This window comes from Drosophila persimilis, unplaced genomic scaffold (assembly GCF_003286085.1).
Source record: "Drosophila persimilis strain 14011-0111.01,24,50 unplaced genomic scaffold, DperRS2 tig00000653-arrow-arrow-pilon, whole genome shotgun sequence".
Classification (NCBI taxonomy): domain Eukaryota; kingdom Metazoa; phylum Arthropoda; class Insecta; order Diptera; family Drosophilidae; genus Drosophila; species Drosophila persimilis.
Window position 1 is genome coordinate 1,981,451 of NW_020825330.1, and position 24,896 is coordinate 2,006,346.

Genomic DNA, 24,896 nt, shown 5'->3' on the forward strand with positions numbered 1-24,896 from the left:
GGCTTTTTAGTTAGCCCCGACCTCTAATGCTCTGCCTTGTTGGCCTTTCTGTTTTCCTTGGCCTGCTCCTGCTCTAGCTCTTCTCCGTCGTACCCTCGTCGTGTCCCGTGCTCCTCGACTCTCCTTTCCGGCTCCTGCTCCTGCTCTGCTCTGCTCGGCTCTGCTCTTGGTTCAGGACCTGGCCTGGGCCTGGGCCTCCACCGATATTTTTCAAAATGAAACTTTAACAAAATTAAACTTTTCTCATTAAAACGTGCGATTTTTTCGCTCCTTATCCTCAAACCCCGGGTCGGGTCAGGGCATCGGTCCGGGCGTCTGCTGTTGCTGATGATTTTTTTAAACGCTGACCGCAGCGTCGCCACTGTCGGCCGGAGAGAAAGTCAAAGTGAGAAGGAGAAGGAGGGTGAGAGAGGTAGGGGTAGAGGTAGAGTGTGGCAGAGAGAGAGCCGGACTGAGATTCCGGCGAGAGCTGTGCATATGGTTGAGTGACTGCCCGTTGGATCGGGGTCTCGTGTACGGGGACTCCGTCCGGGGCTCAACCTGTCGACGGGCAACATGTGCCGCCGCCTCTACAAGCAATTTTTATAGCAATTGCCAATTTTGCTGCTGCCGCTGCTGTCCCTCCACCTCTCTACCCCTCTTCCCTTCCTCCGGATCCTCGTTTCTCCATCTCTCTTGGCTTTTTTTTTTTAATTGAATATAAAACTTGCCAGCGGCAATCGGAAGTGCACTGCAGGAAACGCCAGCTGCCCATGTGTGTATGTGCATGTGTATGTGTATGTGTGCGTGTATGTGTGCGTGTGTGCGCGCCAGAGAAAGATGGAGAGACCCAGAGAAAAAGACAGAGCCAGAGATAGAGAGAGAGAGAGAGAGAGTGTGTTCCAAAGTTGGCTTTCAATTAAGAAAACACCAGAAAAAAAAAAAAAAAAAAACAGTACTGAACTGAAAAACGCAGCATTGAAACGAAAAACGAAAAAACTGCCCCAAAAGGAGATATAAATTTATGAAATATTAAGAGCCGTCTGCATATAACCAAATTGGTTCAAAGCCCGCTCAAAAATGTTGAAATAGTATATGGATACGTTTCAGCATTTTACTGGGAGATTTCGAAGCCATTTTCTTGATCCTTTCCGATGGAAATCTTTCCTAGACTTTGCATAAGGATATGCATATACGTAGGCAGATACTAGATCTGCTGATGATTCTTTAGGAATAGGATATACATATGTTCTGCCATCATAAGAGACTGAAAGACTAGAGTGATACTCACAATTCAAGAGCCCAATCGAGGAACTTGTGCAGGCCGTTCTCCAGGGGCTTGGTCTGGAACCAGTTCGTGTGGAAGGGCATCATATAGGGGGCCTTGTTCTGTTCGTAGTACCGCGAGAAGTCCTCCTGGAGCCAGGCCAGCACCTCCTCCTCGTCCAGATTGTGGAGCACACACTGGTCCATATAGGGACAGTGGCCGCCCTCGAATCCCTCCACGTAGTGGGTGTTCAGTGGCACCTCCCAGACGCCGGGGAAGGTGCGCGACGGGCATGTGCCGCTCTTGCACTCGTGCGAGATCTTGTAGTCCAGGGTGTAGGGCCACACGGGCACGGCTACTGGTGGCACAGTGATCGAACTGTCGTAGATGTAGCCGAAGTCCTCCAGAACCTTTACGGGGAGGGGGAGAAAGCACAAGGATCAGTCGATGGCGGAAACAATGACAACAATGACGGTGGAGGAAAATCCATTATACACTGAGGACACACAAAATCTTCATCTGCAGGCACATGGATGGGCGCGTGTATCAATCTCAGTATATTCTATTATATGCATAAGGAGATCTGTTTACGATATGCCTTCGACTGCCTCCAGCTGTCAACATGCGAACCGCAGTGGCAGGGACAGGGGCTGAGAGGCAGAGAGGCAGAGAGGCAGAGCTTGCCACATAATGGGCCACTTGAAGCGTTATACATATATGTGTTGTGACATTGATGTCATGTCATGTCACGTCAAGCAGAAACTTTCGCTTCAGTCAAAGCCTTTGCACGTGCGGCTACGGCTACGGCTGCCACTGGCATGGCGCTGGCACTGCCTCGAAGTGAAGTTCACTTTAAAGCCAAATCAATGCATAGCCGCTGCTCAAAATTCGACTTGAATAAGAATACGATTCTCAGATCGTCTCAGTTAGGATTCCAGTATCTTTTCCATAGAATAACAATCTGTTTTGTCCAAATATCTTCGCCTCTTGCCGCATGCTTAATGCTGCATAGATTCATTTGAAAATCATTAAAATTTAACGTTCCTCGAATTACGTTCGGCTTTAAGTTCAATTATTGCATTTAAATTGGTGTTGCAGCCGAAAAAGTGAACTGAAATTGGAATTGCTTTTTGACGGAGCCAACAATTGAATAAATTCTCAATTCCGTCTGGATGTTGTGGAAGTGAAAGGGGAATTGGCATTGGCATTAACATTGGTGTGAGCCGCAGACCGATTTAAGTGAATCACTTTTCGATTCTGTTTTCAGATCAGATCTTCTGTGGTCTTCTGATTTCAAGAAAATGCAATCGAAAATTGCATGTCAATTGATGTTCTCATTGTTTTCATTTCTTTTGTGCACATCCACCTGCAGCCGACCTCAAGGAGACCGGGGACATCGGATGTCGGTCTGCGGACGTCGGACGTCGGACTTCGACTCACCTTGTATTGGGTGTTGCGACCGGGCTTGAGGAATGGGGCGCGCATGCCGACCACATCGTTGACGGACACGTTGGCAAAGTGTCGCAGAATTTCACGCATGCCAATCATCTCGCCCACCCACTCCTCGTAGCCCTTGTCCTGGAGGCCCTGCTGCTGCGAGATGCTCTCGGTAGCCACCTCGTGTCCGGCATAGCCCAAATGCTGGATCTGTTGATAGTTGCTGCAATCGAAGGTAAACGAATTCGTTGTCAGAAATTATTTAACATTAAGGGTAGATCTAGATGAAGCATGGTACTGATTTAAGGGAAATCAGGGAAAGTATCAGCATTAATAGATATACAGATACACACTGTAAGCATTACAAGTCTTTTAAGAACTGTCCTAAGCAGTCCACGCAGTCTACGTCTTAAGCAGTCGCTGCAATACCTCATGCAGTAAAAAGACTACGCATGCACTGTCTCACTGTAAAGCAGTTTCACTAAGCAGTTTCCGACCAAAAAACCGACAAAACCCCAAGCTCTGTGAAGTTTTACACACGATCCGTAATTGGAGAGCACCGTATATTACGGCATATGAAAATCCCTATCTAAAAGAAAAAGCCAACAACAAAAATGAATTCTAATTTGTAATATAATGTTTTCCACTTGCTCCACTGTTTGCTCGAACAATGCGGGAGGAATGTGTGCTAGTTGCCTTTTGCTCAAATGTTAGCAAATCATTTTCACACTTGATGGCTTAACACAAAGGAGGACACACACACACACACACACACACATGAGGACTGCAGGACGCGTAGACAAGCATAGTTTTTGGTAAAATTCGAAACTAACTGAGGACCATGGACACGGCACCGGCACCGGCACTTGCACTCTCCTCACACACTTCAGGTTTTTGCCAATTAGAAGAATTGTACAGAAACCAAACAAAAATGCAAAAATGGTGTGAGAGGTAGCCTGGGGAGGGCCTTGGGTGTGGCTGTGGGTATGGCGAAACTGCTTAAAAAATAGACACAACCTCAGTCGTTTGTGTAGCGGAAACAACGAGGTGTAGACATCCCAAGACACACGTATAGAAATCATTTGGAGACCCATCAAGTCTGGAATAGGATTAAATTTCTAAGATGGTTTCAAAAGAGTACAAAGCATAAGAAGCATTCCAATTCCCTGGGGATGCTTAAAGTAGTTTAGATTTGATGCCAATTACAACTGTTATCTTTTCTCGGAATGTGTGGGTATTCTTTCATATCTACTGCGATTCGCTTTGCTCTGCTCAATTCGACAAATTTCTCGCCTTTTAAATGGACAAAAGGTTGCGCACAAAAGTATGCAACGCAAAAGGCAAAGTACAAGCCAAACACGTTTGTGAGTATGTGTGTCTGTGCATATTCAGAGCAATGCATAGTTTTGAGAAGAGAGCGATGATCCACAAAAAAAAAAAAAAAATGCAAAATAAAATTATGAATGTTTTGTCTATATATTTTTTTTTCTCTTTCCTGTCCCCCTACGTTAACTCTTGCAACAATAAGGAACATTTTGCATGAATGTATATAGTATTTATTAAGGATTCACTCGCCTCTCACTGCCTCTCTCTCTTTCTCTCTGTCTCTGCCCCTGTGTGTGTGGCTCTGTGTTTGTGCAAATATTTTGCAATGAAATTACGCCCTAAAGTCAAACTTTTCACCCGAATTCTACCCTCCGCCCACCTCCCGAAATCTCCCACAAGCTCCCGTTCCTGGGGGCCCATGGCACGCCCCTTGTGCCCATTGAGAAACGAAACGAATACGAAAAGTAAAAATCATAATGAATGCGATGAGTTCTCGTTCTGGTTCGCGCTGTAGTTGTTGTAGTTGTAGTTGTAGTTGTAGTTGTAGTTGTTCTGGATGTTGATGGCAGTAGTGGTGCTGGTGGTGGTGCTGCTGACGCACTTGATGCTGATGCACCGTAGGCGTTGCAGCCACGCCCGTTGCATAGAGGCCTGCCCCCTCTCGGTGTGCAGCAGCAGCAGCAGCACTCTCAAACAATGGCGCACGGGCACAAAACTATCTGACATCGTCAAAAAGTTCATGCAAAAATGTGGAAATGTGAAAAGTTGTTGAAAAGCCTGGGTCGGGCCTCAGGATGGGGACCCAGCTTTCGCTCTCTTTCCTCCTTCATGTGGGGGGGGGGGATATCCGTATGCGTATGCGTAGGTGAGTGTGTGTGTGTGGTGTAGATTTATTGCATGACATTTCAATTGTTAGACAAACAGCTGGACGAAGGAGATGCAGAAGAGAACAGAAGCCGACGCCGACGCCAAACCCGAAGCAGAAGCAGAATCGAAAATAGAAGAACAGAAAGATGAGCCACCAGGAAGCAGAAGGACCACCACTGAGCACTGCACTTGAAGCCAAGCCAACTCAAGGCAAGGCAAGGCAAGCCAAGGCCAAATGGAGGAAAACTGTACGGGAAATACACACATGAGTAAAAGCCAGAGGGCTGGGGGGCGAAAGAGCATCCAACAAACAAGAAAGTCATGCAAACACACTGTTGCCAACAATGTGACAGACAGGCAGACAGACAGACAGACAGACAGACAGACAGAGGGGGTTGCCAATGCGGCCAATGCTGTGACGGATGGTGTGACTAAACAGTGTGGCCAAAAAGTGTGACAAAAGCTTACCAACACGACTGCAAGTACAAGTACGAGTGCGAGTACAAGTACGAGTCCCAACAGTCATATGTCATGGCATAACATTTGTCAGAACAGAAATATTATACCAAAGTGAGGGTGGAATCATAGGGGGGGGGGTCTAGGAGCCACAATCAACATCGTAAGGATTAGTGTGACCAACTGTTTTCGCTCGTGTGTGATAGGTGAGGAGAGGCTGAGGCCTTGGCCCAGCACGAATGTCAGCATCAATTAACAGAGCAACAAAAGACATGAACAACTGTCAAGACATATTGTAGATATAAAAAAAAAAATGATGAAGGGCGGTGATGATGGATAGGGCCAAGTTTCGGGCCTAGAGCTTGTGGTAGAAGTGCGTCACACTCAGAGTCACATTTGATGAGTTTCCCCTTGGCCTTGCAGCTAGACTAGAGTGGCTAAGGACAAAGTGCAGTGCACTATCCGAAGAACCAGCCATCTGCACCACTGACTGAGGCACAATGCCACTTCTGCACCAGCCCCCCATTTATGCCGGGAAAGCCGGACATACCATTTGCACACCCTTGGGGATCGATCTTACTATAGTAATACAGATAGAGATGTATTTTACCTTCTAAGAAAACTCCATAAAAAACAAGTTCTCGGGCAGGAGATGTCTTTGTCTCGGTTTTGTTGCTCTTCAATTTTCTGACACGACACACTGAATTTTTTCCCTTAATGGCTTCCACATTCATGCAAGCATAGGGATGTGTATCTATGTGTGTGCCTTTGTGTGGTATGTGGGTGTGTGTGTGGTGAGTGGTTTGGCCTCTGCTCTGTGTTGCGGTTGCTAACAAGTTCAATTTGCATTTAAAAAGGCAGAAACACATGTAATCTGAACGATTAGAAATTGTAAGATTACACACACCCGCACACACCCGCACACACACACACACACACACACACACACAGGAGGAAGGGTGGAGCAAGTCTTAAAGGAAACCAAAAATAACCAAAGCCGATTTGGTTGCCTCTTCTTCTGGCTGTGTGGCATCAGGAGCAGGTGCAGGTGGGGACATGTGGGGCGAGGGCAGGAGCTTACAGGATCAATGTCTCGACGGGAAATTACGACAAATGATGAACATAGTTGACCAAAACGTTTTGAATGGAAATAAAACCAATGAAACGTGGATAACGGAGGAAAGGCCCCAATAGAGTCGTGTCTGACTATATCCACAGATATATGTTTCCAAATCGTATTTATCTTCCAAAGATGCGCGTTCTCTCACAAAGAGTCTGCTGCAAGTGTATCTGTAACTTCGGTCCGAGAATCGCAGTGTTTCTTATCTGTTTTTCTTCAATTTGTTCCCAGAGAAGGCAGTGCAATTCCTTGTAATGTGCTTTTAAAAGCCAAATCTACAGGTTCTGCTGACTGCCTGACTTCCTTTGCTCCTGTTTCTGGCCTGCCTTACGAATCCTCTGGCTCTTGCTCTGGCTTACGGGTGAGGGGTCTGTGGGTATTGGGGTCTGGGGTCTGGGGTCTGGAGTCTGGGGCACGGGGTCCGGGACACGCATCGCTAGCTCGATGGCTGCCTGCAAATGTGTTCATAGCAATGAGCTTTTTGTTGTTTTTCCTGTGCCTTGCACCAAAAACTAACTTCATTTGCATGGCGAGAGCATATTGTGCGTGTGTGTGTGTGTGTGTCATGACCATGCCTAACGAGCTTGCCTGACTTTAGCGAAGGCATAAAAACAATAACCTCCTCGGTGCCGCACCCCCTGCATCCTGGTGTATCCTTGCACCGCCTTCACTGCTCCTTTGTCCCGTTTTCAATAAAGCTCTTCGACAGCTCCTACACACTCATAAAGAAATATGCAAAAGAAAAAAACAGATGGGGTAGATGGGGCTAAAAAAAACATCTAAAAACAGACAAAAAACACACACAAAAACAGAAGAAAACCAACCCCAGCAGAGAGTCGAAGGTTTCACATAGATACTCTTAGAGAATGGATCTGAAAAGGACATAGACCCATGTCTACTATATGTTCAAGAATGTTCAAACAGAAACAGAATCAGAGTGCTCCTAACTGAAGATCCAATAATATATATACTATGGTATTTCCTCTAATATACCCCCCGAAAAGAGTATAACAAAAAGCAAGACTTGGCACAGAACGAGTGTTCGAAGGAAAGGCCACAGCAAGTGCATCCTCAAAAGAAGGATTTAGCGCGGAGCATGGGGCAGAGGGGGAAAGGGGATGGGTGTAGACTCGTGTACAGAGACTGTTCACATGGAAAAATTATGGCTGCTGCCTGTTTCTTGTTTCTTGTTTCTTTCGGTTCTTTCGGTTCTTTCGGTTCTTTCGGTTCTTTCGGTTCTTTCGCTTCCCGTTTGCAATCCCATTCCGAATCCAATTCCCTCTCCCGCTCCCTCCATGATCATCGTTATTATCAACACCAGTTAAGCAATAACCGTGGGGTGATGGTGGGGGCTGTGATACAGGGCTAGCTACATAAAGAGCGTGGGAGAGTGGATGTGGATGGGTGCAATCCAGAGCAAGTTGTGGATTGCGTTAGTGATTACAAGAACGAACTAATAAAAGTAGACAACGGGAAAGACAGAAGAAAGAATGCAAAGCACACACACCACACAGAGCGGCGGCAGACGGCGAATGATTCAATACCCTTACGGATTACTTGTCCTAATGGAAGATATGGGATATGATCGTTAGACCTTGATATATATTTATGTTGATTTCAAATGTTGTATCTTCAGTTAAAGCCAATGCTCACGGAGATGGCAAGAAAACTTCATGGGTTCCGAGTCACAAGCTGGAAATATCATCTGGCCAAAATATCATTTCAATTCTGACTAAATCTGTTTCCTCTTCCCCATCTGATGGACCTTTCAGTGTCAGTATCCTGTTGTATCCCTTAATACCGCTGTAGTTTCCATCATCTGTTCCCTCCCGTACTCCTTCTGTGGTTTCACTCTTTGTTCCATCTGTAGCTTAATCCTAGGTTTCCTGCTTGTGCAAAAATCTCTTGTTTTTAATCCCAAGTTCATTCCGAAAGGTAATGGACCCAAGCGGATTGAAGCCAGCCAAAGGATACTCGTGGACATGCACTTGAAGGGACAGAAGGCACCTGCAAGAGCTGTTAAAGTGTCATTGGGTTGTTGTCATAGTCATTGTCAACGTTGTCGTTATCTTTATTTCGCATCAACGGCATTCTCATCATCATCATCATCATCATCATCATCATACTCGTAGTCGTAGTCGTAGCTGTTGTCTTCGTCCTCGTCGTCATCCGCAACATCGTCATTCTCGTTGTCGTCATTCTCTGGTCGTCGTTGCTGGTAAGAATATCCTTTGCATGCAGTCCACGGCTGTGTCCAGGCTGCAGGACCCAAACACCCAAACACGGACACGGGCATTCGACCCAGACGCAGACACAGACACAGGACCCAGGACCCAGGACCTAGGACCGGGGCCAGGGACCAAGACTCATCATCATTGTCGACAACAGCTATAGCTTTGCCGGCAACAACAAACAACAAAGGCAAGAACAAAAACAAAAACGAGAACAACAATCCAGCCTTCATCAACAATTTGCAGTAAGAAAAACACGAAAAGCGACCAAAACTGAGGGGGAAGGGGGGGTCGAGCAAAGCACCCACACCTCCAGCCGCACAGCCACCCACTCTAACAACCACACACACACACACCCACACCCACACCCACCCCCACACCCCCACCCACACCCACTCGGATAGGCCAAGGTTGCTTCCTGTGCAATGGACAGACACACACAGACACCCACACAACCATTAGCCCATGCGGCATCTACATACGAGGTACGAGTATTAACGTTACGGATATTTTCCTACCAAATTGCAAACAGAGAGAGCGAACGTTGCACAGCTCACTGATCTAAACCAATTGCCAAAGAGGGGGCAAAGGGAGCCCAAAGAGTCCGGGATACTCCCCGTGTAGAGAGTGTTGGGGGGTTGGGGGGTTGGGGGATACGAAAAGATGTGCAGAGACAGGAGGTACGTACATACATATATGGGCACACATGTATATAGAAAATAGTGAAGCCGCCTCCTTTAAACTTGTGCCGAGAAATTTCACAGGGAAATTCGACTGAACTTCAATTAAGTTGAAATGAACCTGATAACGATATATTATCGAGGGAGAAAGCTATCGTTTTGGATTGAAATCGATTTATTAGCAACGCATGAATCTGCTTTTGCCTAATTTTCGCAAAAAGTACTATTCAAACGATATTTAAGGGGATTAAAGTATTCGAAACATCATTGGTGGATTGATCTTTTTGTCATGGATGGAAATAAGGAATGCACCTTCACATTTTCAAAGGGCAAACTATTTTCGCAAGTGCCGAGAAGGGACGGAATCACCAAAGAATACAAAGTTGACTTCCAAGTTGTAAGTTTTGCAAAGCCCAGACTGACAAAACTGACGAAACTTGGGGCTTTAAGTCGTAAGACGTAATATTAAGCAGGAGGAGCTGCCGTCAAACGGTATGTCCTAATGGTCCCATTACACCCCGCACCGAGTGGCACAGCCAGCAGTGGCAAAAATTCTGAAACAGAAACGGATCCTGGCAATTACAGGAGCTCGACGGGACAAAGCAACAATGCGTATACGCAATGTCGGCCAAGTGCAGGCAGCGCCAGGAGCCAGAAGCACGGCGAGCCACACGGCCAGACGACGGCAAACGAAATACAGACCCCCAACAATGTCGCCGACAGTTGGAGCAAATTAAAGTGGAATTCGCATGCATGAAACTTCCGTGCCCCCCAATCTCTTCGGCTCTATTAAGCTCTAGTCTTTTCTCTCTAGCTCTCTCTCTCGCTCTCTCTCCGTATTGCAGCCTCTGTTGTTGCGCCCCTAGTCATGACGAATGGGGGCTGGCTGGTCCTAGTGGCAAGTCCTAGCCCTAGTAGAATTAAAACACAAGAATCTCCGAAGAACTTATTCAATATCCTCATGATGAAACTAAATGTGGACGATGGTATTCCTTTAATTTTAAGAGAGAGAGTTTGTTCCCTCAAAAACGGTGTATTATAGTCCGATTTCTCGACCGTATCATTCCCACTTATTTATTTTGCCTTTTTGATGGCAACTTAAAACTTGCAAACCCTGACAGACAGCTGCTCAAAAGTTGTTCAGGTCATTTAGAAAGTTTAAAGCTAAAGATGTCGGCATCGTTGTCCCTATTGTTGCTGTTGTTGTTTCCCCCCTGTAGTGTCAGTGGCATTACGTTGGGCGTTGGGGGCGTTCGGGGCGTTCGGGGCATGGCCACGTCAACATTAGCATCAACATCAGGCGCGCGACCACCGCGCGACGTTAACGCTGCGGCAGCCGCTTCTAGGCATAGAAAATTTCCAGCATCTGGACGGCAGCATCAGCATCAGCGTCAGCATCAAGGTGGAAGTTACAACAAAAGCGAGAGTTGAGAACGAGGAAGGAGATGGAGCTGGAGCTGGAGCTGGAGATGTAGAGCGGAGTACAGTGGGTGCCATACGTTGATTATATTTATATAAATATTCACTCGATTATCTTTTCCAAGCGAGCATTATCTTCCGTTCCGTAAAATGGCCATCCTTCTGTGGAAGAGGTACCATCCATAAGTCCATAATCCATCCATAAGTATCGAGTACCAGCAACATCTCTCCTGTTGTGTTTATTCCACGATAGTTCTCAGATACTATGTGCTCCTGTCCACATTGCATCATCGTTTGGAAACGATAAGTGGGCGCGGCAGCTGGGGCCAGTGGGGTCTGGCGGCTGGGGGCTGGGGGCTGGGGGCTGGGGTGCTAGTGCCAGTATTGTGGTGACTGGCTTGCGGCTACCCTGGCCGGCTGGTTAGCCAGCGTCTCAGGAGCCGCCGTGCCGCTCCACGTTATTAATATTAAGCCAACGAAACGGGACCGGAAAGGAAAATGAAAAGCGAACTTTTTGTTGAAGCCAGAGCCCCCCCCCGAGCTGTGCTCTCCGTTTTCCGCTCCCCCATGCCATACATATGTGGAGGCGCGTGTGTTGTGCCTGCAGCGAAATGGGGCGGCAGGAAACCGGAACATCAAAGTTGTTTAGTCGAGCAGGACGGGGGAGGAGGAGCACAACAAAGTACCAGACCCAGGCACAGTCTGTGGCAGAGAGAGCGAGAGGGCTGCTAAACAGATTTCGGTTCTTTTGGGCTGCTGCTTCCTGGGAATTGCAAAATGTCAAGGTGTTGATTACGCGTGTCAAAGTTCACCTTTTGGTAATTGCTGAGGGCTCTCCCACTCTCTCTATCTCTCTCTCTCTCTCTCTCTCTCTCTCTCTCTCTCTCTCTCTCTCTCTCTGTTTGTCTCCTTTGTATCTGTCCTCTGTGCGGCTTATGAGGTCAAGCGATGGCAAACAGCAACACGGGAGATGCAATATCAAACGACACACACACACACACACACACACACTGGTAATTACCCCTACAATGCACGAGTGTGAGTACAAGTACAAGTGTATGCATTTTGAGAATCCTGTGTAACTGGAATCTGGGACAATGTCTTGGTCGCAGTTTGGGCCTGCTGCTGCGGTTGCAGCTTGTGTTTCATTAAATCCATAATAAATGTCCCTTAATCGATATGTGTGTGTGTGTGTGTGTGCGTGTGTGTCTGGCATCGGTATTAAGCAGATTGCCCCATGAAATATGCAGCAACAAAGGCAAATTCGAACGGGAATGGCTTTGAAAGACAGCTAATGGACTTGGATGCTAATGAATCTCGTGGCTAATAGATTGTTTAGCCAGCCGTACAAGCCGTTTAAGCCTCGCATACTCCCAAGACGATTATCAAATATGTACAAAAAAAAGGCATACGAATCAAATTTCGGGTAGATATCGATAAACGATTGCCAAGGCGCAACATTTATCGATACACTTATCAAGCGTTTACTTTGCTTTGCACTTCTGATGCGAATATTTGCGTGCCGCCCCAGTCGGAAACCGTTTAAGTGTAACTAATAGCCACGCCCATTCAACCATCCACCCATCGCCCTCTATACAGCCACTCTCTACCACCCACTCCTGCTCCTCCTGCGGCGCCTGCCCTTACGCTTGACGGCAGAAAGATGAGAGCGGAGCGAAAAACGATTTAAAATAAATAATTACATAGTTAAAGCAGCTGCTGCCGCAAGTTGTGCGGTCTTCAGGTGACCCCCCACAGTCCTCAGTCCAGTCTCCCACCAAAGTGGGCGTGGCCAGTTTGCCAGCAATAAAAGTTTATCCCCCACAACCCCACCAGGCAGCCAGGCAGCCAGGCAGGCAGCTCCTGAGCATAACGCGACTCGATTTCAATCTCGTTTTGTCCGTAGCAGACCACAAAAGTCGCTCATGTTTATTCAGTGAGTGCTCTCTCTGCCTCACACACACACACACGCACACACGCACACATGTTTCCTCGTCCTCTCCTCTCTTTCTCGTTCTTTGACTGTCTTGCTGCCTCCCACTCTTTTGAGTGGACTTCTGAAGCGGAAGGTGCTGCGGTGCGGATTGCGGATTGCGGATTGCAGAGTGCGGAGTGCGGACTGCAGAGTGGTTCGCATATTGTTAACAAGTAAAATTAAAACGTAAATGTTTGAAAATTAGATTTTGGCCCCACAAGTCGCTTTTGTTTAGTTGGCTCTCGCATTGCCACCAAACTCCATTTTTTGTTCTATCTCCTCTTCTGGTATACCCTTTTCCAGACGAAAAGGAGTTTAGGGGAGTTTCAGATGGTAGAGGGACATAGATGGATGGATGGGTAAACCTTCCAAGGCATAGTAAAAATAAATACTAAGAAGAAATCGAATTTATTTTCATGTATAGATGTAATTATAACTTCTTTCAAGTATGGCCCATATTGAAGCTAATCATAAAACAGAAATTTTCTATTTAATTTCTAGGAAATATATTTAGTTTGGGTATTTTAAATGTGAAATATATTTAGATCAAATATTTTGAATGGATCATATTTCACGAAACAATTGAATATTTATTTTTTCTTCGAATTTGAAGTCTCGTCTGTTTCTGAAGACATTTCTGTATTTCTGTATAATATTATTTTGAAATATAAACAATAATAAGGAATAAATCGGATAAAAGCGAGAGATTTTGAACGGACCTCGAGGGTATCTAAGGCTTGGTATATCTTTTACTTTTGCCTTTTATTGGTGTGTAGACTAGTCTGTGTGCCTTCGTGTCTGTATGTGTTTCTGTGTGTGTGTGTGTGTGTGTTCAGTGAGGTGTTGCCTAGTTTTCGGCTTGTTAGTTAGTTAAAAGTTTTTGCGTGCAATTAAAATGCTGCGCAAAAAGTTTTCCCTCAACATTGTTCTTAATTTTTTTCTTGGGTTTTTGCAGTTTGCCAAAGCCAAATACAAATGAACTGGCATTGTCTCAGAGCCATAAGAGTGTGTGTGTGTGTGTGTGTGTGTGTGTGTGTGTGTGTGTATCTGTGCGTAAGTCCTGTTAGCCTGCAGTCAGCAAAGTGTACAAAGTCCTGTGGCAATTGTCTGATTGTTTTCTTAGCCGCAGTAGCACCAGAACCCGAACCAGAACCAGAAGGAGCAGCAGGAGGACCAAGCAGCATCCCCAAGTAGAAGGAAGCACCATTCAATGGCAGGAAAGTTCGTTATCAGTGACATTTTGGCGTATAAATAGCAAACAGCTCGCACCCTACACCCGACAGCCTTCAACCCCTAGAAGCCCTACAAGCCCTACACGCCCTACAGGATTCAGGAGCAACTTCCACCAGTTAGCAGCTCCTTCGTTCCGAGCTGCTCCCAGTTGCCGTGTCGAACGTGCTGGCAATGACAATTGAAATGAATATTCTAAGCAGCTGGGCCACCGAATCTTTCTTAGAAGCCTCGGCTGGAACCTGGAACCTGGAGCGGTACCTCTTCTGTTTGCAGTTCGTCGAATGTCGAGCAATTAGGGAATGAATCACACAGCCACCGAAAACGTCTGTCTGCCAGGCATTTTAGGCAAATAGAAAGAATGCAAATAAAATAATGGGGCCTTTTCCGCAGGCCAAGCAATAAATATTGTACATTGAAGTCTCGCCCAATGCCCAATGCCCAATGCCCAATGCCCATCCCTCACTGATGCATCTTTCCGATGAAAAGGTGGTGAGACATTTATTCACTACTGAAAATGGAGAGATCCTGTCTTACAGATGAAACATTTATGGTGTTGCAGGCCACACAACAATTGAAATCTTTTGCCCAGAGGCTGGGCAGTAAATATTGTGTACATTGCAGTGGGGTGTTTCCTAAGCCCTGTTTCCCTGTCTCAAGCTGAGTTCTATGTCTTTTTTGTGGGAAAACCCTGACTTGCAATAATTATCGATGAACCCTTAACACACCAAATACAGAACTGTTTTGTTTTTCCCATTGGTAAATACTCGCCGTTCTCGTATCCCCCGTTCTCTCACTTTCTCTGAATGGTACCCCATTTCTGTTCCTGTTAAAAATTAAATCAATTGCTGACCACAAAAACCGCACGAAAAAAAGGGCATGATGCATGCATGATGCATGTTGCATGACGTCTGTGAGTGTGTGTGTGTGTACATGGGAGAGTGCCAAAAGCAACCGCAGCACCCACCGACATTCACGAATGACAGAGAATATACATTTTTCTCTTTAGCCGCTGCACTTCAACCCGTCGTCTCTCATCCTTTTTTTTTTTTTTGTTCTTGTTTTCTCATCGTGCAGAGAACTGACAAAACTAATTGCCTCAGCGGCCGTAAACAAAAAAGAGAATATTCGCTGCATACTTTGCGGCCACTCGGGGAGAAGCGCGGAGTGGCAGCGGCAACAGGATCTCTGCATGCCAAATCAGAAATCATCAGGCCCCAGGCAAAAGTGGCAGGAGCAGCAGCGGCAGCAGCAACAGCTAGAGAGACAGAGACAGAGAAAAAGACAGAAAAACAGCAACAAAAGCCAACAACAAATTGAGAATAAAAATCTTAACAAAATAAGCTAAAAGCTGAAGAGTTGCCGAGCGCATTAAATCATTTCCGCACTGGAGAGCAGGCAGATGATTCTTTTGCCACATTTTCTTGCCACCAGCCTTGCGCTTTTGCTGTGCCCCCCCTACTCTCTCTTTCTCTCTGCTTGTTCCTGTGGTTGCAAGTTGCAAGTTTACCACTATTTATGGGGCTGCAGACTAAAGGGGTTGCCTGAGAGTGGGACGAAAAAAAAAAACAGAAAAAAATGAAAAGTGAGTCTCCGTTTCTCTATTTCTCCGAGGCAGAAGCATAAAAATGATTCGCCCGAAAAAAGCAAAAGTATATAAACATATACATACGTACTCGTACATATACGGACAGGGAGGTGTTCCAATTTGCTCCGTCGCTGGTTTCTCTAGAAAAGGAATCTCCTTTCAATGAAAGGAAAAGATACTTTGGGCTGCCAAAAGATTTGCAGATCCTTGGGGCCTGGCGCATGTCCTGCCCTATACTTGTCAAGACTTCTTTGGCAGAATCGAAGCGATAATTCTCGAAGTCCCATGGAATCTGCCATACTATGACAGCATGCTATGATGTTAGGGGCTTAATGGAAAAATGGCGCGAACAATACAGAAGAGCTTGAAAAAAACACATGACAGAGCGAATGGAAGTCCTACAAAAGTAGTAGCCTAAAAGACTAGGGTTTTCCTGTTGTTGTTTTTGGTAGGTTTTCTAGAATTTGTCTGGAATTTTAATATTTTTTGTTTTATTTTTCTGTATTTTTGCGGTTTTTCAGTCTTTTCCTGTTAGCTTGATTTATTTTTCTTGTTTGTTTATTTTTCTAGTATATTTCTTTTTTTTTTTAATATTTTTATTAGCATTTTTCTGGTATTTTACAGTCTCTTTCTGCTATTATTTATTTTCTGTTTATTTTTATAATATTCTGGTATTTTTCCGGGTATTTTTATTGGTATTTTTCTTGATTTTATTCATGCATACAGATGAATGATCTTTGGGATCACAGGAGATCGCAGGAGATGTGCGGGAACCTTCAGCTTAACTAAATGCGAATTGCCATGAAAAAGTAAGAGTAAGTGAAATGGGGAACACGGTGACAGTCCGATTAGTGCACTCATGTGTGTGCATGTGTAACATATTCAGGCAATTACTGCCATTCAGCGCATTTCAATTCAACTTCAAAACTGGTTCCCATCCTGCATCCCCATCCCATCCCATCCCCATCCCATCCCGGCTGTCACTCCACAAGTTGTGGTGCAGAAGTAGAAAAAAGCTTTTAAACTTCACTCAAGATTTTTGCCGTTCACGCTCGGCTCGCAAATTTTTTGACTGTTGCCGCTCACTTAGTTTTGCCACTCCTCCCCCTCCGACGTCCTGGGCTCCCATGCCATACTTTTGGGGCATGCCATTGCCATCCGCATCTGCACCATGGCAAAATGTGGCAAGATCTCTGATGTAAAGATCTGCATTTGGAGGGATGGAAATGATATTGAAATAGAGTAGACTACCGAAAGGATGTCTTGGATTTTATGCAATGAATTATTGGATTAATCCCCCATTAATTACACATCGATAACTTACTCAATAACGTCTTCAATACAGTACATCAATATATATATATTGGTGTACCGGGGATCATTGATCGAAATATTCAAACCAAAAATTGTTACATTGGTTTTCGTTGCCTTTTTCCCCACTGTTGTAGCAGAATTCACATCATTTTTGGGCAATGCATGCTGACTGCTTCTACAACTACAACTACATACTGCCTCTATCTTTAGATACTGCTGCTGCTGCCACCGCTCTAGTATCTTTAGCTACTCCCCGCACTGCCCCACACTGCCGTAGACACCCACATACATACGTACTGTCTTTATCCAGGACTCTGCCGAGTCTTTATATACTCGCACTCGCATTGGCACTCGCACTCGCACTCGTACCCGTACGTTCTGCAACTGTTGGCGTTGTATTGTAGCTGCTTTTCCTTCATCATATTCTTTCTTTCCTTTCCTTCATTTTGTTGTTGGGCTTTTACTTTGTTGAGTGTTGCCTGTGTGCCTGTGTATGTGTGTGTGTGTCTGTCTCCTTTATAAGTCTGTCAAAATGTAGTTCATATATTTTGGCGAAAATTCATTTTGCAGTTGACATAACTTTGTCAGCCCCAATTTATCAACAACAATTAGTAGAGCAGAGCAGGGCAGGCCAGGGCAGGGCAGGGCAGGGCAGGGCATGCCAGGGCAGGACTTGACTAACATACTCGCATGAGGCTGAAAAGTGGGGGGCCGTGGGTGTGGGTGCCTGGGTGTATGGGTATGCGGGGCCTGGCAAGTATGTGACAAGTATTTTGAACAAAAACTTTGTCTGCCAAACAGAGCCCGACTACACAGCACACTTGACTTTCTGTGCCCCCGAACTTTCGAGAGAGACAGAGAGAGAGAATGAGAGCTGTAGCTGTAGCTGTCGCTGTCGCTGCAGCAGAAGCAGCAGCAGCAGCAGCATCCCTTGCGTATGCGTAATATTATAATGCCAAAATAATGTGCATTTGGAAAATTGCTGTCACCCCCAAGGAAACGAAGAGCAACAGCAGCAATGGGAGACAGAGACAACAGAGAGTTGCTGGGGCAACACATCAATTGTCAAGTGTCAGCTCGGCTGTGCCACACCGACTTGCCACCCAGCTAGCTGGCTTATTAAACTTCAATTTGCAACCCGAGCAGAACTGAAAGAGCAAAACAGAATAGAACTCACCTGTACTCGTGCGACAGGAAGAAGGTGCCACGAATGAGGCAGCCGTTGGGATTCTGTCGCTTGCCATTGAAGATTTTTGTATAGTGATCGTAGTTGTTCAGATTGACAGCTCCATCAAAGGTCAGCATGATGATTTGTGGGATCTGCAGCAAAAAAGGAAAAAACATAAATATACATATACATATATACAACAAATGGTACACACTATGTCTGTATGCATCTGGATTTCCTCTCCAGCAAAGTCATCTAAACTTTTGGCACCCTGTCATTCGATTGGGCTAAGAGGAAAATCTCTTAATTACATTGCCTCTATCTCAATATACTCGTTTGTACATAAGTAGAAGCTTCGGCACATACACTTATGACCGTGTGTGTCGTGCGTGTGGGGAATTGGGAATGGGGAAGGGGGAAGGGGGAATGGGGGTCCCAATTAGAGGATTGCCAACCTCAAAATCAGCCGGGCATGGGATGGCATTGGAACCGCAGCAACAGCTCTAATTGAAGGTTTTGCATTTTGCGTTTGTTTTTCCTGTCTACGTTGCCGCCTGGTTGCGCTTTTGCACTTTTCCGCACCGCACCCCGCACCCCGCACCCCGTACTCCCACTCCCACTCCCACTGTGCCTATTGCCTACTTTTGACTCTGCTGCGAAACTCTTGCAACTTGAGCATTAAACATAATTAGTGGGGCATGTGGCCAGCCAGCGCCAGCCATCCAGCCATCGGAGGCAGAATCGCGAAGCCAAATTAATTTCGAATAATACTCAACTATCAATAGAACGAAGGCAACATCCAACAGAGCAACAGCAGCAGCAACAGCAGCAGCAACAAACAGAAAATTCCATTACGAAAATTGGCACCCAAAAACCCGAATTGAGATTTGGGGGGAAAACTCAGAGCCAGAAGAAGTTGCTGCCGCTTCTGTTGCAACACTTTAAGTGCAATTCCATAATCAAAGACCTCTGAGAAAAGCGGTAAAGGGAAACGAAAAATAAAATAATAAAGCCAACGAAATGAAGATCCATAAAAACAGGGGAAAATCAGAAGCCAGGAACCACAGGGCAAGCCCGAAATTCACATACTCTAGGCCAAGGTGGGCCCTCTAGAATATTCGGTGCTAAAGGGTGCGAAAAGTCCCTTAACTTATTCAACCTTCAGCTTCCAGCAGAGTCATTCGATTGAGATGCCACCCCAGACACGTATTAGAGTATATCGAATATCCTGATGACCCAGGGTCAAGCTGCTTTTATGCATGGGGGGGAATAGTGCAGGTCGGGGTCGGGGTCGGGGTCGGGGTTGGTGTTGAGCGCAAATCCAAAATGCATTTCGACCGAGAGCTGGCCATAAAGGCGTAAGGCACGGCCCGGCACCGTACGGCACCGTACGGCAAGAACCCACTTAACGCTCATTGCAGGACACATAAAAATGATTATTGTACAAATTCAATATTAATGTGGAGATGGTGCCTAACCCCAGACGCCAGACCAGACGCTGGCCAGAGCTGGCAAAATTATGCAGAGGCGTGAAACACTCGAGGCATCGGCATCGGCATCGGCAGCGGTCCGGCTTAAGTGCGGCTTAGATGACGAAGGAGTCGTCTCCGCCAGCCAGCAGCAGCGGCAGCGGCAGTTGCAGCCACAGTGCCTGGGATGAGGTTCTGGTGCGGAGCGGTATGGTGCGGTTCTCGACAGCCATTGAAATTGAAATTTTCGCTTCGATTTGACAGCATTTCCTTTGCTTTCGTTTCCCATCCGTTGGTTGGTTTTTCATTTGGAAGCCATCGCAGCATCGCAGCCGACCCCCTGCCACTGCCACTCGCACTTCCAGATGAATCTTCTTATTGCCTTTGGTGGTCGTTCGGTCGGTCGGTCGGTCGGTCGGTCGGTCTGTCGAGTGCTTTATTGAAAGGCATATTTCAAAGGCGCGTTTCCGCAAAATGAGTGCAAATCAACTGCAAAACTTTTTTCGCTCTCGCTAAATTATGAAGTAAAAATATTATTGCAAATATAATGAATGTCAGAAGAGGGACCAGAAGAGAGAGAGGGAGGGAGACCAATAGAGTGGGATAGAAAGAGAGGGCTAAAACAAATCATAAATTTGCCAGCCTTGGACCAAGTTTTTGGTGGGTCCAAGGAGGAAAGTGAGGAAAACCATTGTGCGGCTGCTTGAACTTTATGCGATTGCCATATTGCTGAATCGTCTATCGTCTATTACCTATTGCCACGACCCTAATCGTACCCCAAGGCTCTCCAAACATACACAAATTCGTGGTTCAACACATATTCCTCAAGCTCAAAAGTTGGCGACCAATTCAATGGTTTGGAAGGCCATTCAGAGCCGATTTGTGGCGTTTGGAATGTTGGAAATAGCACAGAGCAGAGGGCTGTAATCGAAAGAAACTATGGAACTGAAACGTGGAATATTTTAAGGAGAATAGGCTGATTTGTGGCAGGTCAGGCATCGTCTACAATGGAAAAATATCAGAAAAAAGATCCCCACCCAAGCGGGAGAGAGAGAGGAATGGAATTCCGTTGCAACTTTGAGATCAAAATAGGAATAATGCAATAAAGGAATCCATCCAAAGTGGGTTATTCTTTGTTATTCGAAGATGGAAAACAATGGGCAACATTGCTTGAGAAATGATTGTCAATCAGCTGATTCTTAGAGGATGATATGTGGAAACTTTGGTACCCGAAAGACCAAGTAAAAGCCTTTTTAACCGCTAGTTAGGCTGATTAAGTGAAAACCTTGAGCTAGTCGATGTTTGAAATTGAGTAACTGACGAGTATATGGCCAAATCAAATAGAGCATAAAAGTGCTGGGAATACAGATACTCAGGTCCCCCGCAGTCGTCCCAGTACCCTGCCTGCTGCACTTCTCTGTGTGCGTTGATAATTTTCGCCTAATGCGACTCAAGTTTGCACTTTAGTCTTTCAGCAAATATGGCAGCCACCCCACCAGCCCGCCATGGAGGTGGCAAGACAGAAGTTTGCCCTGCCCCATCGTTTGCCAGCCACTGGGGAGGGATAGTGCTGGTGGATTGGGGATTGGGGATTGGGGGAATATTTGCATAGCTCAGTTGCTCAATCGCAGCGACAATTGAGCGGCTCATTGATTGCAACACCCATCCAGCAATCCAGCAATCTACCCATCCACCCATCCAGCACTCACTAGGCACCTCTTGAAGCACTCCACCTCCACCTCCACCACCACTTCCAGTCCGCCATCCACCATCCACCATTCACAAACTTTTTTGTTGACACTGTGCCATCTTTTCATTTCATTTTCTCAAATCAAATTCGATTCGAATTCAAATTGAGCAAAAGCGGTTTGCTAGCCGCAATTTCAGCTCTTCCTTAGAGGCCAGGCCCCCCCGCCCACATATATACTTTAACCCAGATGGAGTCGTTTGTATCGCTATATCTTCCTGATTGATCGCTCAATGAATCTCTCCTTTGACTGTATTTAGACTCCGAATGAGTGTCTGTTTCGCAGCTACAGTGTTGCCGCATATTCCTGGCCTTCTATGGCCCAAAAAGAGTATATAAATGTCTTTACTTTTTGGCGGGTAGATATCCGTTTGCATTTGCGGAAATTGGCCGCACATTGTGAAATGGAGCGAAACGATAATCGAAATGCCAAGGCGGGCAAAAAAAAAAGAGTGAAAAAAGTGGTTAAAAAAGGCAGAAAAGACTCCCCGGGAAGAAGGGGTAGAGGGGGCACTAGGGCACGGAGCTGAAAAGCCGTGGCGGCATCGGCATACACTGCGGATGCGTGATGTGTGGAGCGCGACGCCAAATCAAAGGAAGTTTTTGGCATGCACAAATTAACCGCTTGTTTGCGGTTAATTGAGATGATATTAATTATAATTATGTGCGCACACACAAACACAAACACAAACATAGAGACACACACAAAACAAATCACAGATACTCACAGGACATAGATGGCAAGATTCAGTCAGCAAATGGAATTGTTTTGGGGCCTGCCGCTGCCGCTGCCGCTCCCGGTTGCCGGTTGCCGGTTGCTGGTTGCTGGTGCGAACACATGTAAGCGCTAATAACACTTAAACAAGCACCCATACACATACAGACGAACCCTGTTACACACACACACAGCCACGGCGCGATGGGGGGGACAGAACTGCATGGAATGGCAGCGGACAGACACACATTTCAATTTCGAAAATTAAGTGGCTCCGCTTGCCTTGTTTGGCTTTGTGTGTGTGTGTGTGTGTGTGTGTGTGTGTGTGTGCCTATATCTCCCATGTATCCCTGTGTGCGTGTGTGTGTATCTATACATATATATAGTATTTGTTTGTTTGCCTGCGATTTGCGTTTATGCTGCCGTCACTGCCGCCCCCGCAGCCTGCCACATAAACATCCGCTTTGCTTTCAACTTATATTTGTTTGTGCCGCCTTTTTTTGTGTCGCCCCAAACGATATCCTGCACGTGAAAGGGTTGATCAGTTCGGGGAGCAGTGCTGGCTCCTGGAACTCCTCTCACAGAAGACAGAGCATTCAATTGGTCGTTGACGCAGGATACAGGCATCCCGCAGGGACACGGCTGGTGCATTGCCTTTACGAGTAGTCGTGTTATTATGCAAGTGAAACCACAACTAATGTGCACTACAAACTGTCTGTCAATCGCCCAGCACAGGCACAGACACAGGCACAAGGCAGAGCAGGGCAGAGCAGAGCAGAAGGAGGCAGGCGCCTACCCGCAGATTGATGCACTACTGATTTTCCGCGCTTCCGAATGCGGATGTTTTTAATGCGGGAAAAGCGGGAAATATTTTCAAATAATTTAAAAGGCAAAAGCGGTGACGGTGACAAATAACTTTATTAAAAACCACAAATATGTGCGTTCTTTTTGCCAGAAAATTGATAAAAATTATGAAAATATGTGGATGAATCAAAGCATCTTTGAAGTAATCCCATTACGTATACGCAACGTTGGAGTCTTTTATGACTACTTGCTCGTATTCCAAGAACGATTCTAGTGCCAATCAATAAGTAATAATTGTCTGAATATCTAAAAAGCAGGTAAGAGGATTCCTTTCGCATTGAGCTGAGATTGAACCGCAATCAAACACAAGCCAGAGGCCAGGTGTGGCGGGGCTCAGGGGCTCCGACTACTGACTGCTGACTACTGTCTGGCTTGCCCCTCGGGGCAGCGCATAACTCTTGGCCAAATAAACAAAGCGTGTTCTCGTAGTTATTAAACAGGATATTCGAATCAACAGGAGCAACAGCAGCAGCAGCAGCAACAGTGGCTACAATATGGCCAAGGACACACACGGCAGCGGACAACAAGAGCGAGAGAGAGCTCTGGACAAAAAGTACGAGTACAAGAGCACAATTTCCTTATGCAAAGCGACGATAAGAGCAAACCGAATGCAAATACATAGATTTATGACCATGGCCCAAACAGGCAGGAGGCAACACAGGCAGCAACCCAGAGAACTGAGTCGCTGAGAACTCTGAACGCCATAGAGAGAGAGAGAGCTGTAGCTGTAGCTGTAGCTGTATATTCCAATCCAAAGCGATTCGTTTCGTTTCGATTCGATTCGATTCGATTCGATCCACAGCTGCCATAGCCCCAGTTCTGTGTCGTAAAAATAAAAGCTGTCAATGCACTGGAAATTTATCGCCTTGCAAATTAACACTTAAATGCAAATGGGCAAAATGGCAGAGCCAACAAGTAGCAGCAGAGCCAATGGCTCTCAACGGAGGTTCGACTTATGGATGGTCTCTAGATGAAACATAATGGGAGTGTGGTTGGAATCCAAGCTCCGATGAGAAGGGGATTCTTTACACTCATACTCTGGGCAGAGTTGCCAAGATAGAACCCTTCAATTCATCTGCTAATCGAGTACTTGGAACGCCTTGTGATACCCTAGACACACCTCAATGGCCACGAATCCAATGAAACCGTACCCGTGCTTGGTACAAGATATATATATACTTATACTTCCACTCCCACTCCCACTCCCACCTATACTGCGAGTATCTTTAGTTACCTTTTCGGCCTCGAGGTCGCCAGGTATCTGGGTGCCATCCTTCGAGCAGAAACAGTAGGGCAGGGCACAGTCCTCGGTGCTGCAGCGCTGGGCGGTGTCTGCCGGTGCATCCGTGGCAGGGGCAGGAGCTAGACAAAGAGAGAGAGAGAAAGAAAGAGAGAGGGAGGGAGTCACAAATCAGTTTGAAAATTATTTAAAATCTATTTTGTTATGCAAGATCCAATCCGGATGGTAATCGAACTGAAGTGCAGCGAGAGGCTTGTCCAAAGTTAAAAGTCAACAAGTAACAATACAATGCCAAGCAAATATCAATAAGGAGGCCCACAGCCAGGCCGGAATCCCGGCCAGAACGAAGACAAGGACCGAGGACCGAGGAGCGAGGAGCGAGGAACGAGGAAATGTGCAAGAAACAAGTTAAAAGAAAGTTAACCTCTCAGTCGCACAGAGATACTCCCACTCTCAGCGTGTGTGTGTGTGTGTGTGTGTGGGGCAGAGAGACCGAAAGTCAAATAGCCTTAAGCTAAATCCTGAGCGCTCTCCCTCTCTCTCTCGCTCTTTCTGGATGGATGCAGAGGGAGGATGGGGTCAAAAGCTGTTTGCATATGTGGGTGGCGTTGGGCGTGTGTGCACAGGCCATCGGTGTACGAGTATGTGATTGCCAGTCCCAAAACTCAATAGAATTCAATTGGTTTTTTTTCGTTGGCATCTTCCTTGCAGGCGCTTCTTGCTCCTTGCTCCTTGCTCCTTGCTCCTCTTTCATCCTTCATCCTGGGCGTCCCGGGAGTCCTGCCTTGTTTTGCCTTGTTCTGT

At 46.2% G+C, this 24,896-nt stretch overlaps 1 protein-coding gene across 1 annotated transcript in view; it reads right to left on the reverse strand.

Annotated features, from left to right (window-relative positions):
- Window positions 1-24,896, reverse strand: part of LOC6597808 — a 43,255-nt gene that overhangs the window by 2,087 nt on the left and 16,272 nt on the right. The window contains exons 4-7 of the mRNA XM_026991247.1: window positions 24,087-24,214; window positions 18,067-18,209; window positions 2,687-2,906; window positions 1,271-1,656 (exon numbers count right to left, since the gene is read on the reverse strand). Coding sequence (XP_026847048.1) covers window positions 1,271-1,656; window positions 2,687-2,906; window positions 18,067-18,209; window positions 24,087-24,214 — 877 coding nt within the window. The remainder of the gene's footprint in view (window positions 1-1,270; window positions 1,657-2,686; window positions 2,907-18,066; window positions 18,210-24,086; window positions 24,215-24,896) is intronic.